General features: G+C 34.9%; 1 protein-coding gene across 1 annotated transcript in view; it reads left to right on the forward strand.

Annotated features, from left to right (window-relative positions):
- Positions 1-665: 665 nt before the first annotated feature.
- The window catches only part of LOC149815043 (glucosamine inositolphosphorylceramide transferase 1-like), a 30,943-nt gene continuing 13,876 nt past the window's right edge, over positions 666-17,732 (forward strand). The window contains exons 1-3 of the mRNA XM_089989207.1: positions 666-1,301; positions 1,382-1,504; positions 9,198-9,383. Of these exons, the coding sequence (XP_089845333.1) occupies positions 1,017-1,301; positions 1,382-1,504; positions 9,198-9,383 (594 nt within the window). The 5' untranslated portion in view covers positions 666-1,016. The remainder of the gene's footprint in view (positions 1,302-1,381; positions 1,505-9,197; positions 9,384-17,732) is intronic.

The following is a 17,732-nucleotide window of genomic DNA, read 5'->3' on the forward strand; positions in this document are numbered from 1 at the left end:
TTTGTGCATTAAGAACCTGATCACCCTCCATCTTGGGGGACAGGCTGTCAGTTGTATGGCTCAAGGTCTGATGGACACAAATTTTGTGCCATGTGATTGCACCAACTCAATTTTTTGACGTTTTTTTCAAAATTCTGATCTAATAATTGATTTACTATAAATCGATACTTGAATCATGAATTTTGGATAGAAAAATGGTATTTGAAACCTCAAAAATTTATAAAAGTTATGAGTCATTGATTTTAAAACTTATAAAAACTTAATTTATGCATCAGAATCAAATGCACCAAGAAGATTCCTATAAAAACAAGGTTTGAGAGGGTTTTTCATTGGAGAGGTTTTCATTTCCATATATATATATATATTTAATAAGAGTATTTTAGCTATTTTATTTTGTTAAATCTAAGTCAACCCAATGACTTTACGACTGAGGTTGCTTTGAAAAGTAAACAAAAAAAAGGGAACGCTAATTAAATGTAAAAACAAAAATATACTGAGCAGTATTCTGTAAATAGTTAGCAAATCTAACTGCCTTGATCAATTATTCGTCATTATTTTATTTTGATCTTTTTGTTGGAAACAAGTGCGTACTGTGCAAAGCTTTGCATGTTCCCCTCATTGAGATCCACAAGGATTAATAAATTCGGATGCTTTATGTCATCCTCGGAAGGTCTGTTCTACTTTTAAAAGTCCTTTGTTTGTGTTAGTACTCCAGAGTTCGCTTGTGAAGTACAGCCTCCATTTGGCAAGAGACACCGTTGAAGGTGGCTAGAACGTGGTCTTTTACCATTCAATATTGTGATTCCTTCATTTTTTGGGGGTTTTTGCTATGTGGGTTTTGTAGATTGATGAAGATGGAATCATCTTTTTCTTCAGAGACTAGATGAATATGGTGGTCGTTTTTTGAGTTTGATTCCATGGTTTTGGCGTCTCCTAGAGAAATGGGGTTTTGGGCATCTTGCTTTTTGGGTTATCTTTGAGTTTCCGTGAGAGATGCTTTGTGGGTGGGGAGGGAAATGGGGGAAAAGGACATGAAGAACTCGAATTCGATGGGTTTGTTGTGTTTTAGGTGGAGATGGGCCTATCCATCTCGGAATTTCTTCTTCTCGCAGAGTTCCGTCCTCTTTGTGGGGTTCTTTCTGGTGCTTGCCTCCTTTGGACTCCTGTTTGCCCGGTTCATGATCTCGCCGTTTGGAAGACCCGGCGCGGAGCTGGCCGGTTGTCGCGAAGATAGCGAAGGATCGTGGTCGATTGGAGTTTTTCATGGGAAAAATCCGTTTTCTCTTCAACCAATTGAAACGGTACCCTGCAAATCCTGTTCTTTCTTTCTATAAGGCAATTGAATTGGTTCTTATTTGGTTTCTTTTTTATGGTGGAGCAGAAAAATCTGCAGAATGATGCGAGTTCGGCGTGGCCGGTCGCAAATCCTGTGTTCACTTGTGCGTCTGTGACCGATTCTAGATACCCGAGCAACTTTGTGGCTGACCCTTTTCTGTTTATTGAGGTTGTTGTCTTCTATCATGTAGTTGGTTTTCAATCGCTTAGAGATTTTTCGTATTATTGCTTTAATTGCTTGATTCGGTTTTGCTAGATTCAGTGTCGTAGTCACAGTAGTATACTCTGGTAATTGTTGCCTTTTCAGTTAAAACTCTGCACAGATAAACAGTTGTTGTGCCTCTTTATTTGGTAAAATTTCATGGTGTTGATTGAACTATTAAGTTGATAATTAATTTTGTGCAGGTGTTCAAATAATGAGTTTCTACTCGGTGTAATTTTAGTGTAATAGCGTGGTAAATCATCCCAATTACCATACCAAGTGGACTTTGATACCTATTATCACCCTTTTGTCTATAACATTAGCTTTGGCATTATTAGTTTTCCTGGAAAAAGAAATATGATAATGGTTTATGATCTTTGTGGATACACTAGTCATTTGAGGATTTGAAAATGTTGTTGTACTGTAGCCGATAACATTTCCATGCATAGAGCCACTAGTAATCATTGGAAATCAGATTGTTTCTAAGTTGCTGACTATCTGATTAGAAAAGTTTTAGCTTTTCCTTGTTCATTGGAGGGAAGAGGTCTGTGAGCAGCATAGTTGCATGTAATACCGAAACCAGAAGCAGAATACTGGTGTTAAGCTTGTGAAGCATGAAAATTGACTTGCTTTTTGAATGCATGAACCAACTTGCTGCATTGAGCTCTATGGAAATGCTTCTTTCCTGCAATAAGATACAAGGAGAAACCATTGCATTATTCACAGTCAGGAATGACTACAAGCATAGTTTTTGTATTATGGAAAAAGGTCTTGATGGAATATTGGCGTGCATCTTGTTAATCTGTCAGTGAATTTCACATCTTTTCTATATCAAATGTGCATAGGAAGTGACTACTTGTTTCTTGTTATTCTATATTCCATCCAAGAGACTATAATTCCTGGCTTTACTTAAATTACTATTAAGTCTTATTCTACACATAGTACAGGGAGGAAAAGATGGGATGAATGAGCTTGTTAAAGTTTACATCTTTTTTACCTATATATCCGCATACAATGCCTATCCTTTTAGAAATTCCCATATTATACTCTACATACCCACACACCTGCATAGAATTGTAAGAGTGGGTTTGGAACAAAGAAATAGAAGAACTAGAACTATATGGATTTAGAATGACATGGACGGGGAATAAAAATGAGACATTGAGGTAGTTTTGATGATTAAAAAATATTTGATATCTTCATTTGTCAAATTAGGGTTAGGTCATTCCAGGCCATGAAGATCATTTATCATAAAGACAATGAGCTTTAAGAGAATAATTTGGAGTTCTTACAAAGTGGAACCACACAGTGTGTGTGTGTGTGTGTGTGTGTAAAGATTTGCTACAATCGATGGTATGTGCGATCGACTTAGCAGAGCACAACTTTTTTTTTGTAATTTTCCACATCTAACATCATAGATGTGATGTACATTTCTTTTTAGTTGAATCCAACCTGTGTACAGGTTTTTCCAGTGGTCCAAAAATCAATGGCATACAGTGTTCGATACTTTCCCAGGTCAAAAAAACATGATCCAAGGGCCATTTCCCACTAAATCTAGCATGCTGAACACATCTATGAGGTCAGATTGAGTCAAAACAACTTGCATAGTGAGATTCTAACTAGATTTTACCTACAATCGACTGTATTAAATATAAACCTATATATAAAGGATCTAGCCACCAAAAGCTATATCTAACGGTACAGATGTGTTTAACATGGTTTACATACAATATTAGGCGGTTTTATCATGTCTGATACACCCCAAGATTCAATTTCTATGACAGTGAAAAATCAAGGCTCACAATTCATGAAGATAAGGATGGTTTAAAAATTGTATAGAAAAATCATGTTGGAATCAAATTAAACATATGAAAATAGTAAATGGAACATGTTAAGCATGATCTAAAGGTTAGTTTTTTTTCGGAGATTAGATCTATGTAAATCAAATGTACCACCATAGATTATGGTGGTTCATTACCACAATAGAAGCAACATGCCTAAATGTCCTAAGTACTTCTAAAAAACAGATTTTCAGGTGTTTTTTGCTGAATCCAAACCTGTGGATGTATTTATCATTACTTATTTAGTAATAATCATGTTTCAGATCAAATCATCTAACAAGAAAATTTGGTTTTTTTATTGGGGAAGTTAGATTTTTTGTTTCATCAAGTTTTGGTGGAATATTAACTGTTGATTTTTTATCGCTCTAAAAATGTGTCTAAAGATGAAAAATACCTAACCTAATGCATGTTTTCTCTTAAGTATGCTACAATGAATATATCTGTAAATTCAGATTAAACAAGCACCTGGAGCCTTGCCCTTCAAAGCTGTTTAGGCCCTTTAGGATGGTCTAGGAGATGAGACTGTAGGATATCTCTCTCCTTATATAGATATATATGTTATAGTCTATTGTAGGTACAATTGATCTAGAAACTGATAGGTGCAAGTTGCTTTGTCTCAATCTGGTGCCACAGATGTGTTTAGCATGGTTGATTTGCTAGATCAACCCTTCTATCATGTTTCTTTGATGAAAAATATGTTTTTTTAAATCACAAAAGTTTGGTGCATTTATACCTAACAATGTTTGAACTGCCAAAAAAAACTGCTTATACTTAGGATTCCAGAAGTCCAATCACCGATCCACACTAAGTGGACTATGTAGATCATATATGGTGGGATTAGATTGAAATGAAATGGGGATCTTCGAAACACGAGCTTAGATTAACAAGGGCAAGTGTCAAGAATGACACTAAATCATAACCCTTAAAAAGGGTATAACTGGAAAGAAAATAAAAATAAAAATGTATTCTTTATTGATATGAAAAACCAATTGCTTAAGAAGCATTGAAATGAAAAACAAGAGGGGCTGCACCCCTTTATATACACAGCTGAAAGAGGACTCAATAGAGTTGTTGGACACAGTCCAACAACTCTATTTAGAGCTGTTGGAATGTGTCAGTATTCAGCTTCGGTGGATGAGAGAGATACCTTCTGCTGCTTTTTACACCTCCACGAGATCAATGATTCCCCTAAAAAGACACAAAAGCCAGTGATTGAGTGTCTGTTATTGGGATCACCTCCCCAATCAGCATCAATATATGCAATTAAATCAAGAGAAGAGGAGGAAGATAAGAAAAGTCCTCGTGAAAGAGAGGACTTGATGTATCTGATAATACGCATGACTGCTCCCTTATGAACAGAAGTAGGAGCATGTTGAAATTGACTTGCTGTATGAACAACATGTGCTATATCTGGTCGGGTAATGGATAGATAGGAAAGTGCCCCGACAAGCTCTCTGTAAGGAGTAGGGTCTGCAAGAAGTTCTCCATCATCAATCTTCATTTTAACATTAACAACTTCTAGAGTGTCAACTTTCTTATCATCAGTAATACCAGACCTGAAAACAATATCAAAAACAAATTTAGTCTGAGATAATAAATATCCTCTAGGAAAATAAGCAACTTCAATGCCTAAAAAATATCTCAACAAACCCAAATCAGTCATTTCAAAATGAGATTTAAGAAGTGTTTTGATTGTTTCAACTCCCTGTTTATCGCTTCCGGTGATGATCATATCATCCACATAGAGAAGAAGCACAATGATCCCTGCATCAGAATTCTTAATAAACAAAGAGTGTCAGTTAAACAGAATTGAAAACCAATATCAATCATAACACGACTAAACCTATCATACCAAGCTTTTGGTGCTTGTTTAAGTCCATAAAGAGCTTTTTCTAAGCGAAGGACTTTACTCTTAGGAATACTTAGACCAGGAGGGGGTTCCATATATACTTCTTCAACTAGCTTTCCATTTAAAAAAACATTTTTGACATCCATTTGAAAAATAGACAATTTTTTGATAGAAGCTCAGACAATTAAGGTTCGGACAGTAGTCATACGAGCCACCGGAGCAAAGGTTTCTTCATAATCAATCCCATATTCTTGGGCATAACCTTTGGCTACTAAACGGGCTTTATATCTTTCAAGAGTACCATCACTCTTGGTTTTAATTTTATAAACCCATCGACATCCTATAGTTTTCTTCCTTGGAGGAAGATCTTGAATATTCCATGTAGAAGCCTTTTTAAGTGCATCTAATTCAGCTTTCATGGCTTCTATCCATTTGATATCATTTTTTGCTTGAAAATATGTGGATGGTTCTTCATATGAGTGAATTAATGCAATAACTGCCCTATATGTGGGTGAGAAAGACTCGTATGATACAAACTTTCCTGGAGGCCTCGAGATTCGGGATGATTGTCTAGTTGGAATGTTAGAATATTTCTCAAGTGCACATGGAGGATTAGACTCTTGTCGCCTGGAATATTGAATATTAGTATCTCTATGAACTTCTTCATTTTCAACATTAAGATCAATAATTCTTTGATCATCATCAAAGTTACAGTCAAGGTCATATTCATCAGATGTTGATGTTAGATCTAGCAAAAAGGAGTACTCAGTGACGTCTTTTAATTTTCTAAAATCAAAGAAGCCCTCCTTTTCAAGAAAGGAAACATTTCTAGACACATATAGTTTATTATTTTTGAAGTCAAAACATCTATAACCTTTCTGGTTTTCAGCATATCCTAATAAGGCACAGGGAATCGCACGAGGGGAAAGTTTATCATTTTTGTCAGTAAATATGAAACATTTGCACCCAAATATTCTTAGTCTAGAGTAGTCTGGATAAATGTTCATAAGTTTTTCAATGGGAGTGATATTTTGTAACGAAGAAGATGGCATCCTATTAATGAGATAGGTGACAGTTAAGGCAGCTTCTGCCCAAAAGTCTTTCGGGACTTGATTTGCTATTAATAAAGTCCTAGTGGTTTCTATAATATGGCGATGTTTTCGTTCTGCCAGTCCATTTTGTTGAGGTGTATAAGGACAAGATCTTTGATGTGTGATGCCATGCAATTTAAGATAATTTTGAAAATCTGTGGATAAAAACTCTCCCCTTGAATCTGTGCGAAAAATAGTAATATCATTTTGAAACTTGTTTTTAACCATATTATGAAAAGTTTGAAAGTATGAAAATACTTTAGACTTATGTTTGAGAAAGTACATCCACGTATGTCGGGAGAAATCATCGACAAAAATAACATAGTAAACAAATCCTCCTTTAGAAATTACTGGTGCAGGACCCCAAACATCCGAGTGTATTAATTCAAGTGGTCTTGAAGAAAAAAAGGTTCTGTTCTGAAATGGTAATCTTTTCATTTTGTCGAGAATACAATCTTTACAATCAAATGATTTAGAGTTACAAAATTTCCCTAGATTTGGAAAATGTTGGATTTTGGCTATATGTGGGTGACCAAGTCTCTTATGCCACAGTTCCAACTATATTTTTTGAATATTATAACAAAAAGCTTTCTTCGGCATTTCCAAAAAATCCATGTAATAGAGTCCTCCTTCTCTATGGCCTTCCCCAATCAGCTTGCCTGACTGGCGATCCTGTACCCAACAACCATGAGAAGAAAAAGAAATATTACACCCATAATCAGAAATTTGAGATACAGATAAAAGATTTAAATTTAATTTGGGAACATGTCTAATTTCTGGAATAAATTTTTTTTTGTTTTATAAATTTTTTCAAAATTTCCTATTCCTTCTATTTCAAGAGAAGTCCCATCAGCAGTAAAGACCTTTGACACACTTGTTTTATTTTTAACACATTTGGATAGACTTTGATTATTTGGGGTCATATGAAAAGATGCACCAGAGTCAAGAAGCCAAGAAATTTTACCTAGATCAGAAAAAGATGAGGCTGCTGTGCCGGTTGAAGCTTCAGATGAGGAAGAGGCACCTTTGATGAGAGGCTGAAGAATCTCCATTAGTTGGGCTAGGGAAACTGGTGCATCCTGATCTTTAGGCTTCGATCCAGCAATTGCAACTCTTTTTTCTCTCAGCTCCTTAAGTTTGGGACATTGTGGCCTGTAGTGTCCCGGTTCATGACAGTGATGACAAATAACTTTCTTCTTATCATAGTCACCATTTTGTCGGTTAAAGTGAGGAGGCCTATATGATCGAACATGATTCCCTGGTCTAGACACGGCTAAAACGGAATCATCTTCAATTTTTAAAGAACCTTTCCGGAGACGATTTTCTTCCATTGTTAACTCTTCAATAATTTCAACAATAGAAGGAATTTTTCTCCGGTGAAGTAGGGTCGATTTAGTGGTTTCAAATTCCGGCCTTAATTCAGTGATAAACTGGTAAAAATGTTCAGCATCGAGTTGTTTCTGACGAAGCTCGATGTCTTCGGCACAATGCCACTTTGGTTCTAAAAGGGAAAGTTCTTCCCAAAGTTCGGACAACCCATTGTAATATTCACGAATAGTTTTGTCTCCTTGTGTCATCATTCGAACTTTTTCTTGGAGGTTGCACACGTGTGCAATATCTTTAAGGGAATACATATTCTTAAGGTATTCCCATGCCTTATCGGCATGATCAAATTTGGCAAGACTTGAGCATTTTTTAATGTCAACGCTATTGATAAGCCATGACATTATCTTCGCATGAGATATTCTCCATTCTTTCCATTTCTTCTTGTATGAGGCAATAGCCTTGATTTTCTCTTCTTCCAATAGAGGGACCTCTTTATCTCCCTCCTTTTTAGTAAGAGATAGCTTAGGTTCCGAATCGGAACCATCCACAATCCCCCATAAGCCTTTTCCCCGTATATGGTGCTTCATGATTGAAGCCCATGTTACATAGTTCGTATCGCTTAGTTTCATAGGCATGATGGTGACTTTATCATTGTCATTCATCGATTACAAGGATAGAAAGAATAGGGATAGAAGAGAAACAAGAAGGAAAATGAAAAAGAAAGAAAAAAAAAACAATACAACAAGATGTGAAATCTTCTCCAATGAAGTGATAAAACACTTCTCTTCAAGTGGCGAACACTTTTGCAAACGGGCACGGAAACTGAGGCAACTTTTCCTCAAGATTTAGTACTTCCGCGGCTCTGATACCATGAAATGAAATGGGGATCTTCGAAACACGAGCTTAGATTAACAAGGGCAAGTGTCAAGAATGACACTAAAGCATAACCCTTAAAAAGGGTATAACTGGAAAGAAAATAAAAATAAAAATGTATTCTTTATTGATATGAAAAACCAATTGCTTAAGAAGCATTGGAATGAAAAACAAGAGGGGCTGCACCCCTTTATATACACAGCTGAAAGAGGACTCAATAGAGCTGTTGGAATGTGTCAGTCCAACAACTCTATTGCTAGTCAAGTCTGGACAGGACTTGACTAGCAACAGTCATTCTAGTTCAAACTGAACTAGATGACATAAAGACAAAAAATAAAAATAAAGGAAAAAAATTACAGAAAAGAAAGAAATGAAAAATGTATTTATATATATATATAATAATATAATATTATTATATATACATATATGTACAGTTTTACATTTTAACATAGATCTACCAAAGAAACAAGAAAACAAAAAGGCCATTTGTTCTGTATAGTTCTCTCTTCATGATTAGTTACATAATAGACAATGTTCCTTGGTATATCTTTCGACATGCTGTATAGATAATTGTTTGTTCCTTTGGAGGTACTTGGTCATTGGCAGCCTTCTTTGATTATTTTAATTTTATCTACTGAGAAATGCTAACTTGTTTTCTTTTTTTGTTTTCAATGCTGCAGTATTCTGCTTCTCAACGGGGATATACACTGTATTTATTTTTTGAAACAAAGAATTCTCTTACTATGCAAGGAGACATTGGTGTTGCTCGAAGTGTTGATGAGGGTGCAACATGGGAGTATTTGGGCATTGCCTTAGATGAAGAATGGCACCTTTCCTATCCATATGTGTTCAGATATCAGGACCAAGTGAGTTTTATGTTTGCTTTTAATTAAGCTTATATGTATGCTTCCGACACTTCTTTTTCTTTCCAAGTGAGGGTGCCTATTTGTGCAAGATATACTAATTGTTATGTACAAAATATAGTACTTATTCCCCCAAGAAATGCAAAAAATCCATTTATAGATTGTTAATATGTCATGGTATACTAATATTTTCTTAAGCCATAAAAATTGCAATATTATCAAATGATTGTGAGAATATTGTGATATTGTGGCCTTCTTAAACATAATTCACTTTTTTTTGAAGAAGAATATTAAGTTTGCAGACTCAGAGTAGTATGTGATGGTTGGTACACAAGAATTCTGTAGACGTTCTCATTGATGATGATATTTTACTACCTGATTTTTGAACTGACAAAATCTAATTCTGTGCTAGAGAATTTTTAGGCTGTTATAGTCGTGTCTCATTGCATATATGCTTATGATGGTTTGAAAGCTGAAGGTTCTTTGGGTTGGACTTCAAGAGTAAAGTGGAGTAATTACTTTCAGACTTCCATTTTTTTATTAGGATTGAGTCTACTGAAAGATATTAGTATTTGTTGGACTCTTTCTTCAAGAAATAAGTTGCATTAGCTAAATTGGTCTGTCCTAACCAACTTGCATTTGGACTGGTGTGGACCACCCCAAAAGTCAAGTCCACAGGTCTTTTTTGCTTAATGTGGTTCTGTAGGTGTGCTTATCAGTGCCTGTTTACTACAAAGCATGCTTTGGATGGAATCACTTCAATTAAAAAGCATGATTTTCATTGCAAAGTTTGCATGCAATATGGGCCATCAATTTTTTAAATTCTTTTGGAAACCTGTTCAAACATAAGAAATACCTAATCTATAGATGTTTTCCACTAAATAAATTGTGGAGATCACATGTACAGGTTTTTGCTACAAGACATACAGTAAAACATCATAAACACTAAATTGGTCGATACCAGTCCATGCCCAAGTTGGTTAGTGGATCATGTTTCTGCTCCAGCAAATTTGGTCGTCAGATATAGACAGGAGAGAAAGGTATTTCAATATTTTTGGCTATCTAGGTAGATAGCTCTTTCCATCTGTCCATCTTGCTCCCAAACATCACACCATGTGTCTGTGGCGAACCCTCAGTAAGACCATGATCGCCTGGATTATCTAGTACTTGATTGACAGTGTCTTCTGTACATTTTGAATGTTCATCATTCCTATTTCAAGGCTGTTGCACCTGAAGATGTCATTACTGCATTTATAAATGTTGACTTCTGGATAGTCATTAATCAGACTATTATGTGGATACTTGATTTTCTGTGTCCTTCAGAGATCTAGAATTAAGCACCTTGATAAATCATGAAAATACCTTATACTATGTTACATGAAGAGTACTTATTGTTTACAATGCCATTATAGAACAACTACAATGAAGGTTGTAATTATCGTATCGGTAGGGCCCAAAATAACACAGTATCGTATCGTATCGTAAATTTTTAATAAATTTTTTTCAAAAAATCCAAATAAATCAAGAAAAACAGAAAAAATTAGCAAAAATTCTAAAAAATCATCACATGAAACAATAATGAATTACACAAAATACAATCATAAAATCACATATGAAGTATTTGTCTCTATGAGCTGCATAAGATATCATCAAACATTAATTATCTCACAAGAACAATGCAAAATATTAAATATCTTGCAATTAAGAATATGTCACATGACTCATACTTTTATATTACATAAACAAAAATATTATGGCAATAGTTGCACTCGATTTTCAATCGGTTTCCACTCATTACTTGAGTGCCCCATTGTCATGCTGGATCATCTGATGCCATCTTTGTTGGAGGAGTATGGAACCTGATTTCTACCTTGATATAAATCTTTAATTTTCACGGATCCAACTTCGCGATAAGTTGGCAAGGGGGTTATTGGGGGTAGCGCTCCCCGAGGTGATTTTTTTTTTTAAAGTAGCTTTGTAATTTTACTCATAATAAAGATTCTTTACCTTAACCCACTTTTTGAGTGAAAAAATGATGGAAATGTATTTTTTTTTTTTACTTTAACCCACTTCTTTGGGTGAAAAAACGGCGAAAATGCACTTCTAATGGCCTTTAGACAAATGGAGAAGTTGGCTTTCAAAAGGTATTTAAAATCCAAAATGGAAAAAAGTAATTTTAGGCCTTTTTAAAGTGCGTCGAAGGTGTATCATACAATGCACCCTACATCGTACGATACAACACGATACGGAGGTGTATCGCCCGATACGGGTAAGATACACACTCGTATCGCGATATGAGTGTGTATCGTATCGTAAAACCCAAAAGTAGCGATACATATCATATTGTATCATACGATACAGTACGATACAACACTTACTACAACTAGAAGTAGTTTATCAACAAACTACTAATCAAATTGGCTTACATCTATTAATATTCCTGTCTTCTTGCTCTTTGTGCACTAAAATTATATATTTCTTTTTTATTGCATTATCAAGCTTACCCTTCTGAAAAGTTACCATGTTTCTTCCACCTCAAAGGGCGTGGATAGCACCTTTCTGTGTCCACTATTGATGGAGAGATCACTTTATGCACCCTTTGAGTTTAGGACTCCTCTTTGTGTGGCATTTTGATGCTCTTTAACTCGCTGACAATTTGTTGATTTTATTTCCTTTTCTGAAGGCTGTTTTCCATTTATAGGCAATTCATGTCTTCCTACAGTCATACTCATTGCAGACCCTGCAAGTTGTTTCCTTTTCTTTTCTCTACTAACAAATTCTATTTAGATTCGTTGCTCCATAAATAGATGTCTTTCCTCTCTAGATGCCAATCTGCAACACAGTGACAGAATCTCAGATATGCTTGGCTGTATTGTAAACATTTAAATTGAATTGGTTTTCTTTCTTATTCCGTCTATATCAATTGCAGAAAAGAACGGGAGGTTGGGGGGTTCTCTTTGTTATGCATACTTTTAGGTCTGGAACTTAAGGTTTCAGTCATAGCTTTTATAAGGCTTGATCTGTAGCTACAAATATCTCTAACATTTGGAAAATGTCATGATATTACCTTGAGATTTTATGAAACAATGTTAAAGGTATTATTTCATGATATTATGAAACTACTTATCCCTTTTATTTATATCATGATTTTATATGAAAATGTTTTCAATTTAAGTAAGATTCTTTCAAATTCCTTGTGTTATGTAGTTGTTGATGTGTTTTTAACTTTTTATATGACTACCAAAATCATTATTAAACTTTTTCTTTTTTTTCCTTGTTGTAGATGTCCTTTTTTAAGGAAAACTTTACTAAGAAATTGCAGACACTGATATTGGTTGATCATTTATGAGTTTAGTAGTCACATAGTCCATGCAGGATGGATCTGGCTCACACACTTTAGTTCTATTCTTTGCTTGAACTAGGGTTTGAACTGTATGCAAGCATGCACCAACTAAGGGATTGCTCTTAACACTTTGAGGTTGCACTCTCGCTTCCAGTGGAAACTTGCTGTTTTTGTGTGCCTTAAGTCCAAAAGTGTATCAACCCACAGTTCATCTAAATTTGTGTTTTTTCAGCTTGATAACACTTCATGTTGATACTAAAAAAAAGTGTTTTACACAGTCAAACAATCATGATCCATAGGGGGAGGAGTAAACTGTGGTTGACCTATTTTAAATGGTTGATAATAGATAATAAATGCCTACTCATTTTCTCTAACTTATTTTAGTTAAATTCAAAAGGTTTTTGGATAATTCATTTGACAGAAATTTGGAGCAAAAAAGTTTAAAATTATTTTTTCTCATAATAAGAACATGTTTGCTAGTCCTATCGAAAAAAAGACTGATAGTTGTATCATAAAGTGTCATAATACTGTTGTTTTTCATTTAAAATTTCTAAAAAATCTTCTCAATTCACTTTTTAAATGTTTCCAAGTCACTTCTCATTTACGAGAACTCGAAAGCCCTAGCTTCTCACCTTGTATGTGGCATGGATCCAAACAAGGTCATGATCTGATGGAGTATCTTGTCTCAAACTTATAAATAGTTTCAACTTAAAGATCCTAAGAGACTCAACTTTGTACAAGCTCGGAATCTTATTCTACACATACATATGCATGATTTCTCTGTATTTAACTTGCAGCCACAAGATAGCTGTTAGGTGCTGTTAAGATTGTCTACCGAACATAGATGTATTTATATGCTGTCACAGGGACTCACCAACTAGGTGCTGCACCCGCGTCGCACTCACACCTGCACACGATGCGGTCAACCTGACCCTGGGTGCAGTCAATGCACCCAAGGTCATTTATGTCCAACTTTTGGACTTTATATATATATATATATATATATATATATATATATATATATATATAATTTTTTTTATTTTTGCCGCACCCCCCACACCCAAGTTAACTCACTGACTCACCAACTAGGTATACATCTATAGTGTTGACATAAAAAAATGCTCTAGCTTAGCAAAATTTGATTTTGCTAGTGATGCATGAAAGTATCTTAAAGATATGTATAATCTCAAGGATATAGCTCACATATGGAATATGTAAAATAAGGTAAGAACTATGACCCAAGGAAAAATGAGCATTAGGAAATATTACAATGTTCTTTCTCTTCTTTGGGATGAATTGACTCTTCTGAAGTCAAAGTGGCATTACCCCTAAGTTGTAGAACTCCGTGAAAAACAAATTAGAACGATGCATTTCTCCCAATTTATTAATGGTCTTAGACCCGAATTTGAAGGGACCAAATCAACCATTCTTTATAGAGGAAGTGTATCTACCATAGTTGAAATACTTGAAGAATTAACTATAGAGGAAAATAGGTTGAAAAAACCATCATCTTCTAAAGAAGAAGAATCTGTGCTTGCTATGTCAAGGCCTGCAAATCATATAAGGGCTTATAAGTCCCCTCACTTTAGAAGAAATGAGAATGGAAGAAATTTCAATGATTATGGAAAAAACCAAAATGATAAAAGAGACGATCATGAATACAAGAAGAGTGACAAACTAATATGCTATCATTGCTATGAGTCAGGTCATATCAAGCCTTTTTGTCCGAAAAAAAGGAAAGAAGATCAAAGAAATGATAAGAAAGTGGCTTCGGTAAGACCATCTCTTGAAAGAAATAGTATAGATAAATCCAAATGCATCGGATCATTATCCTTGGCACAACTCATCTATGCACTACAACTGATGTTCAAGAATCAATATTCTTCTTTCTCTAGTGCGGCCGTATCCACATACATTGACCTCGGTAAAACTTCTTGGCTTCTTGATTCTGGTGCTTCTTTTCATATAACCCCAAATGGGTCCACACTATTAGAATGTCATATTAACCCAAATGATTTCTATGTTTCAACCGCCGATGGAACTTCTTTAAAAATCAAAGGTTTTGGGTCTTTACAAAAGCATCAAATCTTTTTTGTACCAAATATTAGAATAGTACCAAAATTAAATTTAAACCTCTTACTCGTTTCTCAAATTGCGGATCATAGATGCAAAATCGTGTTTTCATCTAATGATTATTCGATACAGGATCTCCAGTTCGAGAAACCGATTGGGCGAGTCCATAGAAGAGGAGATCTCTATGTTATGCACAATCTTGAATTATTAAAACATACTTTTTGTAATTTTGTCAAAAAGAAAGATATAGAAAATTGTCATAAGAGACTATGACATCTTAGTGTGTCAAAATGACATTTGTTTACATTTCTTATAAGTTATAAAGAAAAGGATTTTGTTTGTCAAGATTGCATCCTTGATAAAATGAAATCTTTACATTTTGGGCCTAGTCATTTTATATCAAAGAAACCATTTAAGCCGGTACATTCGGATGTATGGGGACGAGCTTTGGTTATATCCAAAAGAGGAGTAACTTATTATGTTGTTTTTGCAGATGATTATAGTAGACAATCTTGGAGATATTTTCTTAAACACGTCTGAAGTATTTGATTGTTTCCAAAAATTTCATTGTTATATAAAGACTCAATTTAAAATCAATATTAAAATCTTTAGAACCGATTTTGGAGGAGAATTCGTATCAAAGGATTTCAAAAACTATCTTGACTTACATGAGATTATTGTAATGAAATGGTGATCTTCCACGAATGCACTCGGATCACTCAAAAGGAAGTGTCTAAAAGAACTTTAAGCAAGACCCATAAAAGGGTAAAAGCGAAAACCACAAATAAATAATGCAATTTTATTGAAGTAGACAAATGCTTAAAAAGCATTTGAGAAGTAATTTTACAAGAGGGACTGCACCCCTATTTATAAAAGAGCAAGGAGCTCTCCCTTCTAGTCATTGTACTAGTCCAAAAGCTAGAAATCTAACCGGTGGACTAGTTCTAATGACTAGATGTTTGGTTAAGTTCCGGTTGGAACTTAACCAAACTATATTATCTAGTTCTATATGAACTAGATAATATAAAATACATAAAAATAAAAGAAAAATAAAAATGAAATAGAAAAAAATATATAATATAATAATAATATATTATTATATATATATATGTTACATTTTAACACTCTTCCTCAAACTTACGGTACAATGAGCGAAAGTTTGTCTAAAAGGAAGTGAAATCTGGGAGCTGCGAGAGGTTTGGTGAAGAAATCTGATAATTGGTATTTTGATGTAACATATGACAGATCAATGGTGCCATGCAAGTATTTCTCTCTAACGTAGTGACAAACCATCTCAATGTTTTTGGTGCATTCATTGAAAGTCCGGTTGCTTGCGATGTAGATTACACTCTTGTTGTCACAACACATTCGTGAGGCTTGTGTTGCTTCAGCTCCCATATCAGTGAGCAATCACCTGAGCTAAACAACTTTCATTGTAGTGGTTGTCATGGCTTTATATTCAGCTTCAGTGGAGAAAAGGGAAACCTTCTGCTGCTTCTTGCACCTCCACGATATTAGAGATTCACCTAAAAACACACAGAAACCAGTGGTTGAGTGCCTATTATTAGGATCACCTCCCCAATCTAAAGATGACGATGCAGACAAGAGTCCGCGTGAGAGAGAACTCTTTAAATATCTAATAATGCGTAAAACTGCTTCCATGTGAACGAAAGTGGGAGCATGCTGAAACTGGCTAGCTGTGTGTGAACATGTGCAATGTCTGGTCGAGTGATAGAAAGGTAAGAATGTGCTCCAACAAGTTGTCTAAACGGAGTGAGATCCTCTAGCCATTTTCCATCATTAATTTTCATTTTAACATTTACTACTTCTGGAGTGTCAACTTTCTTATCATCGGTAATACCAAACCTGCAAACAATATCAAAAGCGAATTTAGATTGAGATATTAAGTACCCACAAGGGGAATAAGCAACTTCTATTCCTAGGAAATATCGTAAAAGTCCTAGGTCAGACATTTCAAAATGAGTTTTAAAAAGAGTTTTGATATTGGCTACTCTTTGTTTGTCACCTCCAGTGATGATCATATCATCCACATAAAGAAGAAGAATGATGATATCAAATTACTTAATAAACAAGGCAGTGTCAGTTAAACAAGAACGAAATCCAATATCAGTCATAACATGACTAAATCTGTCATACCAGACTTTTGGTGTCTGCTTAAGGCCATAAAGGGTCTTCTCAAGACGAAGAATTTTACCCTTAGGAAGACTGATACCAGGCGGAGTTTCCATGTATACTTCTTCAATAAGACTCTCATTTAAAAAGACAATTTTGACATCCATTTGAAATATAGGTTGTTTTTTGATAGAAGCTAAAGCAATTAAAGTTTGAACAATGGTCATTCGGGCTATAGGAGCAAAGGTTTCTTCGTAGTCAATGCCATACTCTTGAGCATAGCCTTTGGCCACGAGTCGGGTTTTATATCTTTCTAGGGTCCCATCACTTTTGGTTTTGACTTTGTAGACCCATCTACAGCCTATAGGTTTCTTTCCAAGTGACAAGTCTTGAATGAACCGAGTGTTGGCCTTCTCTAATGCATCCAATTCAGTTTTAATAGCTTCAATCCATTCTACATGATTTTTGGCTTCAAAGTATAAAGAAGGTTCAACATAGGATTAAATTAATGCAAGGGCTGCCCTATACGAGGGTGAAAAAGATTCATAAGAGACAATTTTTTTGGGAGATCTAAAAATTCTAGAAGTCCTGCGAGGAGGAGCTTCGGAGAATCTTTCTAACGCACATGGGGCGTTGCTCTCCAATTCTTTGTCTTGAATACTGTAAACCAACATCCTTATTGGTTTGGTCTTCACTATCATTTTCAGAGATAGTAGGACTTTGATCATTGTCAAAGTTATATTCAAAATCCTCTTTGTTAGATTTTGAAGTTAAATCAATTAAAAAAGAATATTAAGTAATAT

Source organism: Nuphar pumila, chromosome 15 (assembly GCF_984573655.1).
Source record: "Nuphar pumila chromosome 15, dmNupPumi1.hap1.1, whole genome shotgun sequence".
Lineage (NCBI taxonomy): Eukaryota > Viridiplantae > Streptophyta > Magnoliopsida > Nymphaeales > Nymphaeaceae > Nuphar > Nuphar pumila.